Source organism: Vitis riparia, chromosome 9, assembly GCF_004353265.1.
Source record: "Vitis riparia cultivar Riparia Gloire de Montpellier isolate 1030 chromosome 9, EGFV_Vit.rip_1.0, whole genome shotgun sequence".
NCBI lineage: Eukaryota > Viridiplantae > Streptophyta > Magnoliopsida > Vitales > Vitaceae > Vitis > Vitis riparia.
The window spans coordinates 2,155,455-2,178,090 of NC_048439.1; the positions used below are offsets into that span (position 1 = coordinate 2,155,455).

At 35.8% G+C, this 22,636-nt stretch overlaps 3 protein-coding genes across 7 annotated transcripts; 2 read left to right on the forward strand and 1 right to left on the reverse strand.

The window, feature by feature from the left end:
- The first annotated feature begins 1,478 nt into the window (after positions 1-1,478).
- LOC117922170 (ABC transporter C family member 8-like) lies at positions 1,479-7,596 on the forward strand. Its single transcript, XM_034840204.1, is given in 13 exon segments — positions 1,479-1,569; positions 1,950-3,898; positions 3,983-4,303; positions 4,380-4,466; positions 4,554-4,788; positions 4,791-5,170; positions 5,250-5,414; positions 5,516-5,810; positions 5,893-6,107; positions 6,196-6,501; positions 6,640-6,703; positions 6,831-7,070; positions 7,169-7,596. Coding segments are annotated over 13 exon segments (4,458 nt in total). The 5' UTR covers positions 1,479-1,496; the 3' UTR covers positions 7,297-7,596.
- Positions 7,597-10,597: 3,001 nt separating this feature from the next.
- LOC117922525 (ABC transporter C family member 8-like) lies at positions 10,598-16,581 on the forward strand. 5 transcript variants are annotated; one of them, XM_034840663.1, is made up of 12 exons: positions 10,598-10,688; positions 10,983-12,931; positions 13,014-13,334; positions 13,412-13,498; positions 13,597-14,190; positions 14,320-14,484; positions 14,587-14,881; positions 14,968-15,182; positions 15,281-15,586; positions 15,730-15,793; positions 15,915-16,154; positions 16,252-16,581. In XM_034840663.1, exons 1-12 carry the CDS (start codon positions 10,664-10,666, stop codon positions 16,386-16,388), a joined length of 4,398 nt encoding a protein of 1,465 aa, XP_034696554.1. In that variant the 5' UTR covers positions 10,598-10,663; the 3' UTR covers positions 16,389-16,581. The 5 variants fall into 5 exon arrangements, with proteins under 5 accessions (XP_034696554.1, XP_034696553.1, XP_034696552.1 ...); XM_034840662.1 differs by lacking the exon at positions 10,598-10,688 and adding an exon at positions 10,699-10,859; XM_034840661.1 differs by lacking the exon at positions 10,598-10,688 and having other exon boundaries at positions 10,699-12,931.
- A 1,004-nt stretch (positions 16,582-17,585) lies between these two features.
- LOC117922269 (inorganic pyrophosphatase 2-like) lies at positions 17,586-18,950 on the reverse strand. The gene is made up of 4 exons (XM_034840342.1): positions 18,754-18,950; positions 18,539-18,660; positions 18,242-18,443; positions 17,586-18,153 (listed from the first exon to the last, which is right to left on the reverse strand). The coding sequence occupies exons 1-4, from the start codon at positions 18,889-18,891 to the stop codon at positions 17,794-17,796; spliced, it is 822 nt and encodes a 273-aa protein (XP_034696233.1). The 5' UTR covers positions 18,892-18,950; the 3' UTR covers positions 17,586-17,793.
- Between the last annotated feature and the right edge of the window lie 3,686 nt (positions 18,951-22,636).

A 22,636-nucleotide genomic window follows, 5' to 3' on the forward strand; every position in this document is an offset into this window, starting at 1 on the left:
ATTTTTTTTTTTGACAGTATGTGTTGTGTTTGCAATTTCTAAAAACATGAAACTACAAATATAATGTTTCATAGTGTTCCACGACTATGTTATTACCATTTATCAAAACTTTTAGATTCTCGAGGAGAAAGATTTTACAGAAAATGTTTTAGTTTTCCTTTTGTCCCAATATACACCGTTACAACTTTAGCACACAATAAATTATTAGGTCCCTTAAAAATATTTTTTTCAAAGCAAATTTATCTTCTATGAGCAATTTCTAAACAGGGTTTGAACCTTTTTCAAGAAGAAATTAGTTAGAGGGTTCTAATGAACAGGACTTGGGAAAGATAATTATCATATATAGAGATGTTTGTGCTTAAGAATAATAAAATCCCCATATTTGGAAAACAACCTTTACTTCGATATTTTATTTTATATATATATATTTTTTCTTTTGAAAGTGTTTGGATGTGAAATGGAAATTAAAAAAATTAATGAGGGGTATTTTTATCTGAGAGAAGTTATATATAGTAGTCACAAAAGGCAGGTCATTCTTTATATAAATATTGCCAGCTTCAACCGTATGACATTGGTAGTACATAATTTTCCATAACGGGTGGACCTGTGATGCAAAAGTAGCCACACAATCAAAGAGAACCCAGAAACCAAAGTAGAAAATAAAGCAAGGAAAAAGAAGCAAAGGCTGGTGTGTGACAGAGAATAGTGGGACCTTCATCATTCGATTAGCTGCCTTTGAGCTCCTCCATATCCATGTACATGTCACTCAGTTTCCTCCACACCCAAGCTCACCTATTCTCCAATATTGGCTTCCTTGGATAGCTCATTGGGTAAATCCCTTTTCACCTCTCTAGGTGTTTGATTTTTTTTTTTTTTCCTTTTTTGTCAATGATTGTTCACCCATTTGTGGACCCTGAATGGCTTCATCTTCTTCTTCTTCTTCTTCTTTGATGACTGGTTCAATCTGTTTGTTGCTACTTTGTGGGTATTTGTTTAGTGGGTCTTTGAGCATTTAGTGAGTGTTAATGTACAATGGACAAGAACTACAGAACACCATTCATGGGCATTCTCTGGTTTGCTTTCTTTTTGGCATTTTGTTTTCTCTCATGTCTTTGTATATATGTTTGTATATTCCATTTTGCTACCTGTTTTCTTCCATTTTTTTTAGATACTTTTTTGGAAGTGTTATGTTTGTGATTTGTTTACATTTGGAAGTATAGTTTGATTATTTATTTTTTATTGTTAACTTTTTTTTTTTTTTTTTAATTTTAAAAGGAGTATAAAAGAATAAATGCATGTGATGAGATAGCATAGCGCGTGGACAAAGCAGTACCATAAAATTTGAATTCTATGGAGAAGCAGCCATGAGATGAAACAGGACCCAAAAGTCCAAAGTGAAAAATAAAGTGAAAAAAAATGACCTCCAGTGGCCCCATTCATGACTGCTGAGGTAGAACTGAAGTGGACTTAGTGCTTCTGAACTCTTACATATACTTATGTGCTGCTCAGTTTCCTCCACAAGTAAGCTGAGATATCCTTCATCAATGGCTTTCTTGAAGAACTCATTCAGTATCTTCTATTTTCCTTCTTTTAATGTCTTTGAATTCCTCTCTTTGTATTGTCTCTTAGCTTGTCTGTGCCCCTGAATCTTATTTATTTGATGACTAGTTCAAACTTTTTCTCTCTTTGTTGTTTGAAATACTTGGTGTGTGTTGAAAGTACAATGGACAAAAACTATGGAGAACGTTTAATAGACTTCCTTTTTGTTTTTTTGTTCTTCCTTTTCGCCTTTCGATTCACCAGGTTGTACTTTGTTTTCTCTCGTGTGTATGAACTTATCTGTGAATCCCATTAGCTCTTCTGGTCATCTGTTCTGGTCCTGCTTGTTTTCTTGTGTATGTTTTTCTGATGTTATGATTCTGATTTGTTTTTGTCTAATGGATGTACAGGTGGGTTCTCTTGGATGTGTGGAGAAGAACTTGATATGGGCTCTTTTTGCATTCAAAGAAGTATATTAGATGTCCTGAATCTGCTGTTTCTCTCTGTTTTCTGTGTGCTTTTGGTTATAGGCTCTATTAGAAAACATGAGATCAGTCGATGCAGCAGGGGGGACTGGTGGGTCTCTAGGGGTGTTTCAATCTGTTGTGCTCTTATTAGCATTGGATATCTCAGTGCTGGTTTTTGGGATCTATACGCAAAAAATGAAGGGCCTAGGCTTTCGAGTTGGCCAGTTTACTTTGTTAGAGGGCTAATTTGGATCTCTTTGACAGTGTCATTGCTTGTTCAAAGATCCAAGTGGACAAGAATTCTTAGTTCTATCTGGTGGATGTCCTTCTTCTTATTGGTTTCAGCTCTAAATATCGAAATTATAGTAGAGACACATAGTATTCAAATCTTTGTCATGGTGCCATGGCTCGTAAACTTCTTACTTCTCTTTTGTGCTTTTAGGAACATCTGTCCCTCTCTTTCTCTAGAGGCCTCAGATAAGAGTGTATCTGAACCTCTATTAGCCAAAAGCCCTGTGAAAAGCTCAATAGATTTCAGCAAGAGTAGCTTCATCAGCAAGTTGACCTTTTCTTGGATTAATCCATTACTCCGCTTGGGTTACTCAAAACCATTAGTTCTAGAAGATATTCCTTCTCTAACACCGGAGGACGAGGCTGAATTGGCCTACAAAAACTTTGCTCATGCATGGGAACTTCTTCAAAGAGAGAAAAACTCAACAAATACTAGTAATTTGGTTCTTAGAGCCTTGGCCAAAGTTTACTGGAAAGAAACGGTTTTTGTAGGGATTTGTGCGCTCCTTAGGACGATTTCTGTAGTAGTTTCTCCTTTGTTACTCTATGCTTTTGTGAATTATTCAAATCGCAAGGAGGAAAATTTGTCTGAAGGCCTTTTCTTAGTGGGGTGTTTGGTTATTGCCAAGGTAGTGGAATCTGTGTCTCAAAGGCATTGGTTCCTTGATTCAAGAAGGTCTGGGATGAGGATGAGATCAGCTTTAATGGTGGCTGTATACCAGAAGCAGCTCAAGCTTTCAAGTTTGGGAAGGAGAAGGCACTCAGCTGGGGAGATTGTGAACTATATAGTGGTCGATGCTTATCGAATGGGGGAATTTCTTTGGTGGTTCCACTCAATGTGGAGTTACATGTTGCAACTTTTTCTATCCATTGGAGTCCTTTTTGTGGTTGTGGGACTTGGAGCTCTTTCAGGCTTAGTCCCTCTTTTCATTTGTGGATTTCTTAATGTGCCATTTGCAAAGATACTGAAAACCTGCCAAACCGAACTCATGCTGGCTCAAGATCGGCGACTCAGATCTACTTCAGAGATCCTTAACAGTATGAAAGTCATTAAGTTACAGTCATGGGAAGATAAATTCAAGAACTTGATTGAATCCCTCCGAGAAGTTGAATTCAAATGGTTGGCTGAAGCACAGTACAAGAAGTGTTATAATACTGTACTGTATTGGTTATCTCCAACCATCATCTCTTCGGTTATCTTTGTGGGATGTGCCCTTTTAGGTGCCCCATTAAATGCCAGCACCATATTCACCATTCTTGCAGCACTGAGGTGCATGGGAGAACCTGTCAGAATGATACCTGAGGCTTTATCTGCTTTGATCCAAGTCAAGGTCTCCTTTGATCGGCTCAATGCCTTTTTGCTGGATGATGAGCTCAAAAGTGAGGAAATAAGGCAGGTTACATGGCCAAATTCAGGTCACAGTGTCAAAATAAATGCAGGTAAGTTCAGTTGGGAACCAGAATCAGCCATTCTAACCCTCAGAGAAGTAAATTTGACAGTACAACGGGGGCATAAAATAGCGATTTGCGGACCAGTTGGGGCGGGGAAATCATCACTCTTGCATGCTATACTTGGAGAGATACCAAAAATTTCAGGAACCGTGAGTTGCAAAACCATTTAGTATCATAGATCATTTACAAATTTGATTTGCTAATTTTTTTTTCCTTCTGCTGGTTGCAAACAGGTTGATGTATTTGGTTCCATTGCCTATGTTTCTCAAACTTCTTGGATCCAAAGTGGGACGATTCGTGACAACATTCTCTATGGAAAACCAATGGATACAACCAAATATGAGAAAGCCATAAAAGCATGTGCCTTAGATAAGGATATAAACAGTTTTGACCATGGTGATGAAACAGAAATCGGTCACAGAGGGCTTAATATGAGTGGAGGACAGAAGCAGAGGATGCAACTTGCTCGAGCTGTCTATAATGATGCCGATATCTACCTCCTGGATGACCCTTTTAGTGCAGTAGATGCACATACAGCTGCAATTCTTTTCAATGTAAGATTGAATATGTTAGCCTGCAGATAAACTTGCATATGGAAACTTCAACTGAATTTCAATTACACAACTGCAGGAATGCGTCATGGCTGCTCTTGCTCATAAAACCGTCATTCTAGTGACTCATCAAGTGGAGTTTCTCTCTGAAGTTGATAAAATTCTGGTAATAAGGCTTACTCTTAAATCCAATAAATATTTCCTTGTGTATATGATTATGAGAACAAAAATTATCTGCCTTCTGCATTTCTAGGTTATGGAAGCTGGACAGATAACTCAATCAGGAAGCTATGAGGAGCTCTTGACATCAGGGACAGCATTTGAGCAGCTTGTAAATGCACATAAGAATGCAGTAACAGTATTGGAATTTTCAAATGATGAACAAGTAGAACCTCAAAAATTGGATCAGAATCTGCTAGAGAAGTCCCATGGATCTCTCTTCACCAAAGAAAACAGTGAAGGGGAGATTTCTATGAAGGGTCTGCCTGGGTTCAGCTCACTGAAGAAGAAGAGACAGAGATTGGTGATGTTGGGTGGAAGCCATTCTTGGATTATCTCCTTGTCTCAAATGGAATGCTCCTGATGTCTTTAGGCATAATAACTCAGTCTGGTTTTATTGCCCTTCAGGCAGCTTCTACTTATTGGCTAGCACTAGGCATTCGGATTCCTAACATCAGCAACACCTTGCTAATTGGAGTTTATACTGCAATTTCAACACTCAGTGCTGTATTTGTGTATTTCAGGTCTTTCTGTGCCGCCCGTCTAGGATTAAAAGCTTCTAAAGCCTTTTTTGCAGGCTTTACCAATTCCATTTTCAATGCTCCAATGCTCTTCTTTGACTCTACCCCAGTTGGGCGTATTTTGACCCGAGTAAGATTATCTTCTTTTCTTTCAGGATAACCTCAGGAACCATACTCTTTTATGTGCCTGCTGAAGTTCAATCTTGCAGGCTTCTTCGGATTTCAGTGTTGTGGATTTCGATATACCTTTCTCCATTATCTTTGTGGTAGCAGCTGGTCTCGAACTTATAACAACCATTGGAATTATGGCCTCAGTCACATGGCAAGTTCTCTTTGTAGCCATTTTTGCTATGGTTACTGCATACTATGTTCAGGTAGATACTATTTTTTAGCATACGTGCTTTGATCTCTCTATTCTTCTTTGCTAATAGACACAAAAATCTGATTATTATCTCCTTTTCCTTTTGACTAAAAGGGGTATTATTTAGCCTCTGCAAGAGAGCTAATAAGGATCAATGGAACGACAAAAGCTCCTGTTATGAATTATGCAGCTGAGACATCACTTGGAGTGGTCACTATAAGGGCCTTTAAAATGGTGGACAGGTTCTTCCAAAACTACCTAGAGCTCATAGACACGGATGCAAAGCTGTTCTTCTATTCTAATGCAGCCATTGAATGGCTAGTTTTAAGAATAGAAATGCTCCAGAATCTGACTTTAGTCACTGCTGCTCTTCTCCTTGTTCTACTTCCCAAGGGTGTTGTAGTTCCAGGTACCTATAGTCGGTTACAATGGTCTTTTTATCCTTCAGAGTTCTTCCGTTTGTTAAAATGATTTCGTTCTTCTTTACACAGGGCTTGTGGGGCTCTCTCTTTCTTATGCTCTGGCACTGACCGGCTCACAAGTGTTCCTGTCTCGATGGTATTGTAACTTATCAAATTATATTGTTTCGGTTGAAAGGATCAAACAGTTCATGCGCATACCACCTGAGCCCCCTGCGATTGTGGAGGGAAAAAGGCCACCATCTTCATGGCCTTCCAAGGGTAGGATAGAGTTGCAAAATCTGAAGGTAAGATGGTTCTTCTAGTCCATGTTTTAAATGAATAAACGAATACGTTCCTTGACTTAAATCTGATGATCCGTTTGATGTGTTTCAGATAAAATACCGCCCCAATGCTCCTCTAGTTCTCAAGGGAATCACTTGCACATTCAAGGAGGGGACTAGAGTAGGAGTTGTTGGAAGGACTGGAAGTGGAAAAACTACATTGATAAGCGCTTTGTTCCGACTAGTGGAGCCTGAAAGTGGGAAAATCCTCATAGATGGACTTGACATTTGTTCTATAGGTCTGAAGGATTTGAGGATGAAGCTTAGCATCATCCCTCAAGAGGCCACTCTTTTCAAGGGTAGCATCCGAACTAACTTGGACCCTCTAGGCCTTTACTCTGACAATGAAATATGGGAGGTGAGCCTACTCATTTTAACTTTCTAGTTCAAAGTTCAAACAATTTTACATATAAATATTCAGAAAAGAAGAGGACTTTTAGCAGTAAATCAATCACATTATTCACATATCTGATTGGTTTGGTTCTTCATTTTCAAGGCTCTAGAAAAGTGTCAGCTCAAGGCAACAATCAGCAGTCTTCCAAACTTGCTAGACTCATCTGGTGAGTTCACTTCAGGAAATTAAAAATTGAAGATTCCTTCAAAATTAGCATACCCCATGTCATTTCCCTCTTATATTTTTCAATGTCAAATAGAGAAGTTTCCATCTCACTCTGGTTCCTTCAACAGTAAGTGATGAAGGCGAGAATTGGAGCGCCGGGCAACGCCAGCTCTTCTGTCTTGGAAGAGTCCTACTTAAGAGAAACAGAATCCTTGTTCTAGATGAAGCCACTGCATCCATAGACTCTGCCACAGATGCAATTCTACAGAGAATTATCAGGCAGGAATTCTCAAACTGTACAGTGATAACAGTAGCTCACAGAGTTCCCACAGTTGTAGATAGTGACATGGTCATGGTCCTCTCTTATGGTATGCAATTCCAATCCAAGCCTAAGCCAGTTTTGGAGTATTGGGTTTTTGGTATTAACCCCAACTTACATAAAATATCGGTTGGTTTGATTTTGTAGGGAAGCTTGTGGAGTATGATGAGCCCTCAAATCTGATGGAAACCAACTCCTTTTTTTCAAAACTTGTAGCTGAATACTGGTCCAGCCGCAGAAGGAACTCCTCCCAGAATTTCAACTACTACAAATAGTGAAGGTGCTAGATTTGGAGGTATGGCTGCTAATTGGTCTAAGAATAAATGAGTGAAGAAGGCCATCTTTTTTGTTTCATTGCTTTGAAGAGAAATCAGTGTACTTGTGTAATAATGAAAAATGTAGGGAATGAGCAGGCAACAGCTGAGCTCCCTGGTGTTGAATTGATCAACATATTGAATAGTTATTAAGGCACATGGGGTTTGTGGATGACCAAACTCCATGGGTTTTCGAGTTGGAGGTTGACTTTGATACATCTATCATGATTGATATAAATATTATTCGCTTATGTTCATAAATTCTCATAACTTTAAAATCTGTCTATGCATATTAAATACGTTGTTTCTCCTACGTGTCACATACTTATGGATGTAGAATATCGTATATGCTCATTATGGAATAATTCAAGCTTTAAACTTCTAAGTCAATTGATAATAATAATATGGTATTATAGGGATTTTGACTTGTAGAGACCTCTCATTCTCTCTGTCTCTGTCTCTTATTGTATGTAAACGAAAAGACATTTAAATATTTATTGTGTAAAAGAAATACATGTGAATGGCTATTGTCTTCTTTGTAATTGTGAGCTTGTCCTTGCTCTCAAATCCGCCACTGCAAAAAACTAGTGAAGTGCCTTAAAGCTCTCTCCAGGATTAGTAGCTGGATGTTATCTCTCTCCCTAGTCCACCACTATAAGTAGGTTGATGTTAGGTCTCTCTCATGTCCACCAGGATAAGTCTCCCTCCCCCCCTCTCTCTCTCTCTCTCTCTCTCTCCCTCCCTTGTCCACCAGTATAAGTAGCTTGATGTTTTGTCTCTCTCATGTCCACCAGGATAAGTCTCTCTCTCTCTCTCTCTCTCTCTCTCTCTCTCTCTTTTCTTTGGCACTACAAAAAGCCCAAAACCACCTATACCACACAATCTTCTTAGCCAAATGCTTGTCTCTCAGTTTCAGCTATATCAAAGAAAGCAAAAGAAATCAATCAAGCAACATGCATTTGGATATAGTGGGCATGTTTGGAATTATTTGAATTTAAAGTGAAATAAAAGAGTGTTTATATTTGCATCCATTAAATATTTCTACGCATCTACTTGAATTAAGATTTTTTTAAGACAAAAATGACCTTTATGAAAATGATCCTAAAAACCTCTTAAAAGTTAGTACTATTTAGAACCATACTTTTAGACATTTTTAAAGACGTTCAAAGCTATATTGAAAAGTGCTTTTCAAAACAAAAACAAAAATAAAAGAAGCCAATCTTTCCAAAAGATATGGCCAAAGTCTAAGAGAAAATCAAGGAATCTTTTGAGTAAAACCAGAAAATGAATGGGCATCAATTAAGCCAAAAGAATTTTGGTGGATACGATGAAAGGAGGTTGAATGAACTTGATAGATCAAAGGAAATAATTCAACAAAAATAATCATGTTGTCAAAAAATATGTCACACCTTAAGACAATTTTGAAGTAATGAATATGTTATTGAAAATTCTATATTGATGTCCAAAGACATCTCATTTTCTCCCTGCATATATTTCAAAAATACCATGCATTATAAATCAATGAAGAAATTAGGGGAGTTTATTGTTAGACTTGCATTTAAACAAAGAATGTGCTCAACTACAATGGGACATGTGGGAAATGTTGGGGTGAACCAGAAAAGTTTGGGTAGAATCGGATCCAAGTATTGGCTAGATAAGCGTCCTTTAATAAGATTAGTAGTTATGAATCCTATAGACTATGGTCATGGGGGTGGTGAGAGGAGAGCCCCAATTGGTAGAAAAAACCCTCAACCCCTTAGGATTATCCTGCATTTAGAAGAATGTCTCTTATGCCTAAAAAAAAATAATATTTAATTTCTTCAAGTAGCATTATAGTTTCTAAAAATTATTTAAGAAAATAAAATTGTTGAATTATAAAGTTTGAATCAGTTTTATTGCACTTCGTTCGAGAGTTTCACCATTGTAACATTTTTCGCTTCTTTTGATTAGTAAATTTTTGAGTGTTAGTGCATTCCTCCGTAAACATAAAGATCACATTGATAATTGAATCACGATAAAAATCTTGTCTTTTTTTTTTTCACTCATTTGTGCTTGGTTTGATTAACAATAACTCTTGATAATGAAATTTTTTTAATTTACAAAGATTTATAGATACGACTCTTGTTCATTTCAACTTGATATACTTATATTTTGAAAAAACAAAGAAATTTATAATAAGGAAAAACTATTTTTTTTTTATTTGGAGATCATAAACAAAATTTGTTCCTAAAAATAATTAAAAATTATTTTTAATAATTGTTTTTTAAATCTTTTTTTTCTTTTATAATTCTCACACCCTTATACTTTGGTGCTACAAATAGTTTTATTCAATTAAAAAAAAAAAATAATAATAATAATTTTTTTAATAAAAAAAAATTAAATATAGTTCTCAAACTAAAACTATTGGCAATGGAAAAAATAACCACTTATACTTCTACCTTTTCTACTAATTAGAAAAAAAAAACCATATTCTAACATATCAATAATATTTAAAATTTTACTTATAGGTTGTATTTAGTTAACAAGATGAGATATGATAGAATGTCATATTTTATTAAATAAGAAATGTATATTATAAGATATCGTTTTCAATAAGATATGATATCCTTGAATATTATATCAAATGCACATGATATCTTAAGATAGTACATGCAATAAGATATATTATATGCTTATGCTTAGTTTGTAAAATGAGAATATATATATATATATTTTATTTTTCAATGTTTGATATTTATTTAAAATAAAAATTATATTTCATTCTAATATTTTTTATTAAAAAATGAAATTTCTTACATTTAACAATATTTATAATTAAAATATTTAAAATTTATAAATAAATTTTCATATTATATTATTCAATATATAAAAATAATTTATATATATATATATATATAGATATATAAAATAATGCATGTATTATTATTGTTTTATAATTTATTTTATAAATCTTTTTTAATTCTTCTTTTTTAATAAAAAAAATTAAAATTTTAATCAAAAATTTTAATTTTGTAAAATAAGTAATATAAAAAAAATTTTAAAATTATTACAAAAAATTATAATATATATATATATATATATATATATATATTATATTTTAACTGATAAATATAGCCAATAATATATTCTACCAATCATGCTATAAAACAAAAACAAAAAAACATGAATCACATGAATAATATTTGTCCTCAAGTGTTCTCTGGTGTCCTTGCCTTGTCAGCCTTTATTTTCTGGAGGAAAGAGGTTGCTAGAAAAGGAGAATAGGTCACTGCCACCACTTTTACAGAAGTTTTAAATTTAGCTACTTATTTTTCTCATCATATCAACAATGGCTTCTTGGGACAGCTCATTGGGTAACAACCATTTTCCCTCCTTTGTTTCAATGGTCACCCACCCTTAATGTGTAGGCTTTATTAGTATACCTGGACCTTGAAAATTAGCCTTCTTTCATTACAAGTTGAGACTTTTTGTTGGTGTTTGGTGGAAGTATATGTCCAGTGTGTGTAAATGTACAATGGACAAAAGTAATGGAATATCATTGATGGACTTTTCCTTTTTGTTTGTAAATTTTTCCATTTGCCTTTAGATTTATGGGTTGCATTTATGTAATATGCTTTATTGTTCTGATTTTGTCTATGGATGTACAGGTGGATTCTCCTGGAATTCTGGGGAAGGGCTTGATATGGGTTTCTTTTGTGTTCAGACAACTATATTAGATGTCTTGAATCTGCTATTTCTTTCTGTTTTCTGTGTGATTTTGGTTATGGGTTCTGTTAGAAAAAATGTGATTTTTGAGCACAGCAGGAGGGACTGGGTCTCTGGGGGTGTTTCAATCTGCTGTGCTGTTGTTAGCATTGGATATCTTAGTGCTGGTTTGTGGGATTTGTTTGTGAAAAATGAAGGGTCTGGGCATTTGAGTTGGTGGGTTTACTTTGTTAGAGGGCTGGTTTGGATCTCTCTTGCAGTTTCACTGCTTATTCAAAGACCCAAGTGGATCAGAATTCTTAGTTCTCTCTGGTGGTTGGCCTTCTTCCTATTGGGTTCATCTCTAAATATCGGAATTCTAGTGAAAACTCACAACATTCAAGTCTTTGACATGGTGCCATGGCTTGTGAACTTCTTGCTTCTCTTTTGTGCATTCAGGATCATTTGTCACCATGATTCTCCAGATACCCCAGATAGGAGTGTTTCCGAACCTCTACTAGGGAAAAGGCCTGTGAAAAGCTCAGTAGAATTAGGCAAGAGTAGCTTCATTAGTAAATTGACATTTTCTTGGATTAATCCTTTACTTTGCTTGGGTTACTCGAAACCTTTAGTTCTAGAAGACATTCCTTCTCTGGAATCAGAGGATGGAGCTGAATTAGCCTACCAAAAATTTGCTCATGCATGGGAACAGCTTCAAAAGGAGAAAACCCCGAATAATAGCAGTAACTTGGTTCTACAAGCATTAGCCCGGGTCTACTTGAAAGAAACCCTTTCTGCAGGGATTTTTGCTTTGTTTAAGACAATTTCTGTAGTGGTTTCTCCTCTGTTGCTCTATGCTTTTGTAAAATACTCAAATCATAGTGGGGAAAATTGGCATGAAGGCGTGTTCTTAGTGGGGTGTCTAGTCCTTAACAAGCTGGTTGAATCCTTGTCTCAAAGGCATTGGTTCCTTAATTCTAGGAGGTCTGGGATGAGGATGAGGTCATCTTTAATGGTGGCTGTATACCAAAAGCAGCTCAAGCTTTCAAGTTTGGGAAGGGGAAGGCATTCAACTGGGGAGATTGTGAATTATATTGCTATCGATGCTTATCGAATGGGTGAATTCCCTTGGTGGTTCCACACAATGTGGAGTTTCATCTTGCAACTTTTTCTGTCCATTGGAGTCCTTTTTGGGATTGTGGGTCTTGGTGCTCTTACAGGTTTAGTCCCTCTTCTCATTTGTGGACTTCTTAATGTGCCATTTGCTAAGATAATACAGAGGTGTCAATTCCAATTTATGATGGCCCAAGACCAGCGACTCAGGTCTACTTCAGAGATCCTTAACAGTATGAAAGTTATCAAGTTACAGTCATGGGAAGAGAAATTCAAGAACTTGATTGAATCCCTGCGAGACATCGAATTCAAATGGTTAGCTGAAGCACATTATAAGAAGTGTTATTGCACTGTACTGTATTGGTTGTCCCCAAGCATCATCCCTTCGGTTATCTTCCTGGGGTGTGTGGTTTTCAGGAGTGCCCCACTAGATGCCAGCACGATATTCACCGTTCTTGCAGCATTGCGGTGCATGTCAGAACCTGTGAGAACCATACCTGAAGCTCTATCTGCTTTGATCCAAATCAAGATCTCTTTTGATAGGCTCAATGCATTCCTGCTAGATGATGAGGTCAAAAGTGAAGAAATCAGGAAAGTTGTAGTGCCAAATTCACATTACAGTGTTATAGTGAATGGTTGTGGTTTCAGTTGGGACCCGAAATCGACCATCCTAACACTCAGAGATGTAAATATGGAAGTAAAATGGGGGCAGAAGGTTGCGGTTTGTGGGCCAGTTGGAGCAGGGAAATCATCGCTCTTATATGCTATACTTGGAGAGATACCAAAAGTTTCAGGAACCGTGAGTTGCAAAGCCATTTAGTATTATAGATCATCTACAAATTTGTTTCACTAAATTTTTTCCTTCTGTTGGTTGTCAACAGGTTGATGTATTTGGTTCAATCGCCTATGTTTCTCAAACTTCTTGGATCCAAAGTGGGACAATTCGCGACAACATTCTTTATGGAAGGCCAATGGATAAAACCAAGTATGAGAAAGCCATAAAAGCATGTGCCTTAGATAAGGATATAAATAGTTTTGACCATGGCGATTTAACAGAAATTGGTCAGAGAGGGCTTAATATGAGTGGAGGACAGAAACAGAGGATTCAACTTGCTCGAGCTGTCTACAATGATGCCAATATCTACCTCCTGGATGACCCTTTTAGTGCAGTAGATGCACATACAGCTGCAGTTCTTTTCAATGTAAGATTGAATATGTAAACATGCATATATATGAATATGGACAAAACTCTGATTGAATCTGAATTATGCCATTGCAGGATTGCATCATGTCTGCTCTAGCGCAAAAGACTGTTATTCTTGTGACTCATCAAGTGGAATTTCTATCTGCAGTTGATAAAATTCTGGTAACAAAGCATAGTTCAAAATTTGATGAATCTTTCGTCATGCATACATGTATTACTGATTATGTCAACAAAAATTATCGGATTTTTGGACTTCTAAGGTAATGGAAGTTGGACAAATAACTCAGACAGGAAGCTATGAGGAGCTTTTTGCAGCAGGGACGGCATTTGAACAGCTTGTAAATGCTCATAAGAATGCAACAACAGTTATGAATCTTTCAAATAAAGAAATCCAAGAAGAACCTCACATGTTGGATCAGAGCCCTACCAAAGAAAGCGGTGAAGGGGAGATTTCCATGAAGGGTCAACAAGGAGTGCAGCTTACTGAAGAAGAAGAGAGAGAGATTGGTGATGTTGGGTGGAAGCCTTTCTTGGATTATCTCCTTGTCTCAAAGGGATCATTCCTTCTGTTTTTATGTATAATAACCAAGTCTGGTTTTATTGCCCTTCAGGCTGCTTCAACTTATTGGCTAGCACTAGCCATTGAAATGCCAAAAATCAGCAATGGCATGCTAATTGGAGTTTATGCTGGACTGTCAACACTAAGTACTGGCTTTATATATCTGAGGTCTTTCTTTGGAGCCCGTCTAGGATTAAAAGCTTCTAAGGCCTTCTTTGCAGGTTTTACCAACTCCATCTTCAAAGCTCCAATGCTCTTCTTTGACTCTACCCCAGTTGGGCGCATTCTGACTCGAGTAAGATTGTCTTCTTTCTTTCAGTATAATCTTAGTAATTCGTACTCATTTATATGCATATAAAAGAACACTATACCATCAGACTGAATCACTTTTCATGAACATCTACTAATGTTCCTTTCTCTGCAGGCTTCCTCAGATTTGAGCGTTTTGGATTTCGATATACCTTTCTCCATTATCTTTGTAGTAGCATCTGGTCTTGAGCTTCTATCAATAATTGGAGTTACAGCCTCAATCACTTGGCCAGTTCTCATTGTGGCCATTTTTGCTATTGTAGCTGTATATTATGTTCAGGTAGATAATGGGGTTCTACTTTACATTCTTTGATCTCTCGCTTATTCTTAGCTACTAGACATAAAAATCTGATAACCATCCTGTTTTCCTTCTGACTAAAAGGGGTATTATTTAGCCTCTGCAAGAGAGCTAATAAGGATCAATGGAACAACAAAAGCCCCCGTTATGAGTTATGCAGCTGAGACATCACTTGGAGTGGTCACTATAAGGGCTTTTAACATGGCGGACAGGTTCTTCCAAAACTACCTAGAGCTCATAGACACGGACGCAAAGCTGTTCTTCTATTCTAATGCAGCCATTGAATGGCTAGTTTTAAGAATAGAAATCCTCCAGAATCTGACTCTAGTCACTGCTGCTCTTCTTGTTGTTCTACTTCCGAAGGGATATGTAGCTCCAGGTATCTGCAGTTGATTACAGGACTACCTTTTCATCTTTCAGAGGTTTTCAGTCTATTAGATTGATTTGTTTTCTTTTCTTATGCAGGGCTTGTGGGGCTCTCTCTTTCTTATGCTCTGGCACTGACTGGTACACAAGTCTTCTTCTCTCGATGGTATTGTAACTTATCAAATTATGTTGTTTCAGTTGAAAGGATCAAACAGTTCATGCACATACCATCAGAGCCCCCTGCAATTGTGGAGGAAAAAAGGCCACCAACTTCATGGCCTTCCAAGGGCAGGATAGACTTGCAATATCTGAAAGTGAGGAAATTCTTCTAGTTCTTTTAAATGACTGTGTTCCTTAGTTCTTGATTGAAAATACTTAAATCTGATGATGCTTTCTTTTCGGTGGGTTTCAGATAAAATACCGCCCTAATGCTCCTCTAGTTCTCAAAGGAATTACTTGCACGTTTAAGGAGGGGACTAGAGTAGGAATTGTTGGAAGGACTGGAAGTGGCAAAACTACGCTGATAAGTGCTTTGTTCCGACTAGTAGAGCCTGAAAGTGGGAAAATCTTCATAGATGGACTTGACATTTGTTCCATAGGCCTGAAGGATTTGAGGATGAAGCTTAGCATTATCCCTCAGGAGCCCACTCTTTTCAAGGGTAGCATTCGAACTAACTTGGACCCTCTAGGCCTTTACTCTGACGATGAAATATGGGAGGTTAGCCCTACTCGGTTTAATCTCGAATGGTCGTTTTAGTGACAGTTCCAATTGTTTGTCAGCAACTTCTAGTTCAAAGCAGTTTAGATATCAATAATATGGAAAGAATCACATCTTTGATTGGTTCAGTTCTTCATTTGCAGGCTCTTGAGAAGTGTCAGCTTAAGGCAACAATCAGCAGCCTCCCAAACTTACTAGACTCATCTGGTGAGTTGAATTCCATAAATTAATACACTTTTACAACTGAAAACAACCAAGTTGCCTTCAACATTAGCATACCATTTTTAATTTTTGCAGTGTTTTGATCTTATTCTGGTTCCTACAACAGTGAGTGATGAAGGTGAGAATTGGAGTGCCGGGCAACGCCAGCTCTTCTGTCTTGGAAGAGTCCTCCTTAAGAGAAATAGAATTCTAGTTCTAGACGAAGCCACCGCATCCATAGATTCTGCCACTGATGCAATTCTACAAAGAATTATCAGGCAGGAATTCTCAAATTGTACAGTGATAACAGTAGCTCACAGAGTTCCCACAGTCATAGATAGCGACATGGTCATGGTCCTCTCTTATGGTATGCAATCCCAATCCAAGCCTAAGCCAGTTTTGGACTATTGGGTTTTTGGTGCTAACCCAACTTACATAAAATATCGGTTGGTTTGATTTTGAAGGGAAGCTTGTGGAGTATGATGAGCCCTCAAATCTGATGGAAACCAACTCCTCTTTTTCAAAACTTGTAGCTGAATACTGGTCCAGTTGCAGGAGGAATTCCTCCCAGAGCTTCAATTGCTACAAACAGAGGTCTTAATGACATTGTTGAAAAGAAAAATATGTATCAAATGGTCACCTCTGACTCTAGGGTTTCTTATGTAACCACAAGTAGATTGTGCACATTTTCCCTAATGTGGCATGTAAGAGCATAAAGCTATCTGTTTCTATTCTTTGATGAGAAATGTGTTTATGTTATTAAGATGATGAGATAATTCTAGAGATTGGTAGAAGAGTATGAAACAAATTTAGTAATTGAAGAGCACAGGAAAAGCATCTGCTAAGGATTTTCTAGAGAGGTGTTGATTGCCCATTAAGACACCACACAGATCCAAGTCTGTGAAACTAATAATTCATCAAAACTTTTAACCCTAACCAAACAGGTGTCCTCAACTTTTCAATTGAAGTTTGCCTGTTTCTCTTTGCTTCTTACTTCCTTTGAGAGCAAAAGCATCAAATTATTGCATACACCATTCACTTGTTGGGAGTGTCATCAAGCAGATGTTGAAAAAAAAAATTAATGGCAGAGAAGTCTATGATGCTCAGCCACCACCATTTGTGAAAGTTCATTTTGGGATGGACTCTCATGTTCCATTGTCAATATAACATTTTTCAGATGACTAATGACATAGTACAGCAAAAGCAATGGAGTACCAAAAAATATAGATTCTCGAGAAATTCTCGAAAATTACCTCTTAGAACATAGCGACCTGGATAATTATTTTTAACTTAACTATATAGACATGTTTTAAAGTCCTGAAAGTGTCGGAAAAAACAATACCAGAAGATAAGTCAGGTTTACTTAATACCTTTTCAGTTTTCTGAAACAAATTTAAGTAGAAAGGAAGCCCCTGGAAGCTGTTTTTTGTAAGCATTTGAACAAATTTTTGAAAAGATGCTCTCCTCTATTCTCAATCATATATCTTTGAATGGCCAAAGCTCAATCCTAAGAAGTGACATCTGCAGATTCATTGAACCCAGATTCCCCATCTCTCTGTGTCTATTGAAATTCTGATCATATCGCTTTCAGATATCGATATCATTACTAATAATTCTAATAATTCCATCCACAGGTGCAGCATACTGAAACATAGCCACAAATAGGCCAAGCCACTGCCAATAGAGCTGTCCATTTCTCTTGTCACATTTAACTTTGGTACTATACCAATTTTGTATGGTTTCTATCAGTAATATGATGAGCCTACGCACAGCCTAATTGCAAAAAAATACATGCATATGAGATGGATGATGTAAAGGCATTTATATTAGTTGAAGAAAACTAGTACTGTATTTTTTTCAATCTCAGAAACACAGCACCAGAGAATAAACATATGTTAAAGGAAAAAAAAAACAGTTAACCCCAAGAAAAAAAAAACCTAAGGGAAGCAAGTGTTGCAACTATGATAGCTTTGGGGTTGGCCAACATTGGAGGATTCTTAGAAGAACTAATGAGGAACTGGGAGAGCTTGAGGCAGGACTTGGGCAGCCATTGTCTCAAACTTGCAGTCAACAGGTATCAACTGGGAAGCAGCTGAGTTGTTATTAGGATTGTTTTCTTCTGAAATTTTCTTGATTAGGTGCAACAGAACAAGCTCCAGCTCTTCCCCATCACTCCATTCATGAATCTCTGCCTTTATGAGGTTGGGATTTCTGCAGATCAAGTCCCACAGTGGGAAGTTCTTCCTTGGCATCACATAGTCTCCTGCTCCCAGTTTCGAACTCGGGCAGAAATCGCCACTGCCGTCTCCAAGGTAGATCAATTTTTCTGTGGATATAGAAGCCTGAATCCTCTTTATCACCATGCTCTGTTGCAGAACAAAAACCCGAAATCAGTCAAAAATAAGTAACATATCAATAATTGAAACTACATGTAAACTGAAAATTTTCCATTACCTTGCACATGTTTGGAGGGCAGAGATTGCAGCCATGGGAAGATGAGGTGAAATCATGGTGAGGGAAGATCCTGAGCCTCCCTTCTTCATCTACAAAACTGGGGTTTGTGTTGATCTCCGAAAAGCAGTCCTCTAGGCCGAGATGCTTCAGAATCGTCTCGATAAAGAAGAGATTCGCATCACTTACTATCTTCAAATCACACCTAGAATAATACGTAGTTCCATTCATTGTCACCTTCCCAAAGAGAAAAGTTTGGTACCAAGTAACTGAAAAGAAAAAAGATGGAAATATATATACCCTAAAGCATGGGCTGATTTAATGGCTGGAACCGCCCTTGGATGTATTGGAACCCTCTTGAGAACCTCAGCAATGTCATCAATGGTCTTCCCCTGTGAATGAAGCTCCTCCATCATTCTATCCTGTACCACATTCACCAAAGAACATTGAGGACAATGCAGTTCACCAACTGAAACAAAAACAGAATTGATAATGAAAAAATCAACACAACTAACCATGAGGGAGTTCCAGGGCATGGTGGGGAGGAGTTGATTGAACAAATCAGTGGCACCCAACTCATCCACCACCCAATTATCACTGTCGACGTCGATGATCGTCTTGTCGAAGTCGAAAACCACCACAATTCCTGCCATTTTCTCTCTTTCCAAACACCTAGTTAACTTCTTTTCTCTCCACAGATGCTTTGATGCCAATCCACCCCAGCCACATGGGGTATTTATACAACCAAAACATGATGGGAAGGAGGCAGCCGTGCATGAATGTCTTTTTTGATGCCAAAGAATATTACCTCAAGTACTTGTGGTAAAGTTGATGGAAACCATTCAAGTCAATTTGCAGTTGGACTCTTGTCATTATTGTCTACTTCTCAAAGCAACTTAATACACAGCTTCCAGCCATCTCACCTGTCAGATTATCCGACATAAGCTTGGTCAACAAATCCGACGGTTCAAGCAACCCCCCCTACTGTACAGACATTGTGGTGGTTAGGCAAAGACGCGGGGAATATCTGAATATTCCGTTCGAATTAAATTCTGTGTCCGCCTCTGCCCCAACTGACAAAGAGAATATTCCGTTTTGGTGCTGCGATTCTTGATCAGTGGGTCGCTTTTCCCACGCGCTTTGTTAATGGGCGGCTATTTTAATTTATTTATTTAATTTTGGTCCAAGAGATCCTACTAACTTGGTCCAATAAAATCAACTCCGAATGACTCAATTTTATATTTAGAAATTATATTTAAAAAATTATGATATTTTTAAGATTAAGTTAAATAAAAATCAGTATTATCTTCGACTATTTAAAAATAATTTGAAATATATATCATTTTTAATGACTCATTTAATTATTTTTTTAAATTTCTATTTTATTTAACATGTCATTAATATCAATTGACAACTAAATTTTTTTCATATAAATGTTTCCTTTTCATTTAAATTTTTTCTTTATTATTATTATTATTTGAGATTTTTTTTTCCATAAAAAAAAGTTGAAAATTTTGTTTTTCTCCATAAACAAACATCTCATAACAAATATGAGAAAGGAAGTCAATTGATATTAAAAAAGGGAAACATGTATATGAAGGAGTCTAGTTATAAATTGTTATTAATGATATGACAAGTAAATTTGATATTTTAGGAAATAATTATATGACTTATTAAAAAATGCATATATTTCAAATTATTTTTAAATAAATAAAAATAATATTGATTTAAAAAAAACCTGACTAGTGGACACCAAAAGAGAGTCTCATCAAAAACAAGATGCCTCGAGGCATAAACTCAAGTCATGGAGGGATCCAAGTAAGTGGTGTGAAGGACTATGATTCTCAAATGTCGGAAAATAGAATGTGATACGATAAAATAAAATGCAATAAAAACAAGAACAGAAATAAATGGGTAGAATGAAGAAATTTTTATTTTTTATTATTGAATTTATTCCTTCGTTTTGAAATTTCATTAAATTTTTGTGAGTTATAAATTCATATATTGAGGTATTATTAGGCCTTGATTGATGAAACTTAAAAAAATAAAAAATAAATAAATAAAAGGCACTTATATAGTATTCAAATTAGGCTCCTAGTTCCACTATCCCAGAAGCTACTTAGATAATTTTATTCATATATTTTTGTAAAACAGAATCTCACAAGACCAAAGTTCAAAGTTTCAATTTCTGTCAACTTTCTAATAAAAAAATATGCCTCCAGGCACCAACACCATTCAAAGCATCACATTCACGCGCCCTCGGTGCGAACTGGTCTTGTCTGCTGCGCTTACAAAATTTTGTTTTTTTTTTTAATTCCTACCCGTTTGGAAACATTGTGTTTGAGACGTTTGGACTAATGATAGTGGAGGCCATCATGGCAAGATTGGGAATGACGTGTCATCATTTAGGAATATTATTTATTATTTTATTAGCTTCAAGGGACTAGTGGAATATTCCATATGGGCATGGAAAATCTTTTTTTTCAATTATAAGAAATGGCCATGTGTAGGGTTTTTTTATTATATCGGGATGAATTTAAATTCATGATGAGTTTAGGATAGATTCAAGATTGGAAGTGACATGTCATCATTTAAGATTATCATCTATTATTTTATTAGTTTGATCGGACTAGTGAAATATTCTATTAACATAAAATAAAATAATTTTTTATTTTTTTATTTTTTATTACAAAAATTATGCATGTGTAATTGACGATGTTTGAAGGATTCTAACAAAAGATGACCATGTGCGGTTTTTTAAATGCATGGTCTCGCTTGGCAGCTTTCTAATAGAAAATATGCTTGCAACGCAACCCAAATTCAAAGCTTCACATCCACGCGCCACCGGTGCGGCTTGGCCTTGTTTGCTGTCATTTCAAATTGCTGGTTTTAGTTGTTAATCATTTTTTAAATTCCCACCCTTTTTGAAACATTGTATTTGAGACGCTTGTGATAATGGTGGTGGAGGTAGAATAAAGGCCAGCATGGCAGGATTTGGAATGACATGTCATCATTCAGGATTATTATCCTTTATTTTGGACTAGTGGAATATCTAAGGGCATGGAATAGAATTTTTTTTTAGGCCATGAGAATTTAGCATGTGCAGTTGGTAATGTTCGAAGGGTTGCAGCAAAAAGTGATCTTGCTTCTTCTTTAAGTGAGGGTAGGTTCCATCTTATGTGGGTTGTTCCGAAATTCGAATCCAATCCGAGTGAATTTTGATAATCGTTTTCAATATTTGGATGAGGTTTGGATTGACTTTTTTAATCTAAGTTCAATTTGGATTAGGTTGAAGCCAATATTTTATAACTAGAGTTGAATTCGAACTTGTTTTTATAATAGTTATCATGTATATTATTCTATATAATAATATTTATTTTTTAAATTTTTTTATAAAAAAACATATCAAATTATCTTATATTATATATTTTTCATCATTTTATATAAATATATAAATTTATTTTTACTTTTTTTATTCTTATCTTAAAATTTTGTTTTATCTACTATTTATATTATTATATAAATATATAAAAAAATTTCAAAATTTATAAATGAATTTTGAATCATGCAATTCGATTCATCCAATCAATCCGAGTCTAACCCAATTAACTCAAACTTAATCCAAGTTTAAAAAAAATAAAAAAATAAAAAGATTTGTTTAAACTTTGATAGAGTATATTCAGTTAAATTAATTGTTTTTTAATTCAAGTTGAGTTTGGATCAACCATTAACCTAACTTACCTGTTAAAATTGTAGTCCTAATGAAAAGTGGGTTCTTATCATGACTTTCAAATTAAGTTCTTTTTTAAGTTAAAAGTTTTTTTTTAATAAAACCAATCAAATAAATATAGAAAAGGCTATTAGTTATATAGCATCAGGAACGCTTTCTTCTATTTGATGTATGATATCACAAATTTAAATTTTAAAAAAAAATTAGCATTAGTTTTTATAATTTAATAAAAATAAAGTAGAAATGGATACTATAAAATTTTAAAAATAAAATGTTTTGTATTTTTTCAAGATGGTTCACTCAAATAATAGTACATTTGATAGTGATTTTAAGAAATATTTTTAATCCTTTTTTTTATGCTTAAAAAATAAAAAAATTAAGTGTTAAAAGACTAAAAACACTTTCTAAAACCACTATAAATACACTTCAAGAATGATGTCAAATGTCATAAAGTTTTTATTTATAAAAGCTTATGCAAGAAAGCTTAAAGTTATGAGTTTAGGTTTTCATTGATTTTTAGATGCAATGATGAAACCTTGAACTCAAGGTTATGAGATCGGGTCATGATAAAAGATCGATCCAACAAATGGTATCAAAGCTTATGTGTTCAGTCTGGGTGAGATGGTCAAAACCCGATTCAAAACTTTTTGGGGCATTAACAACAAAAC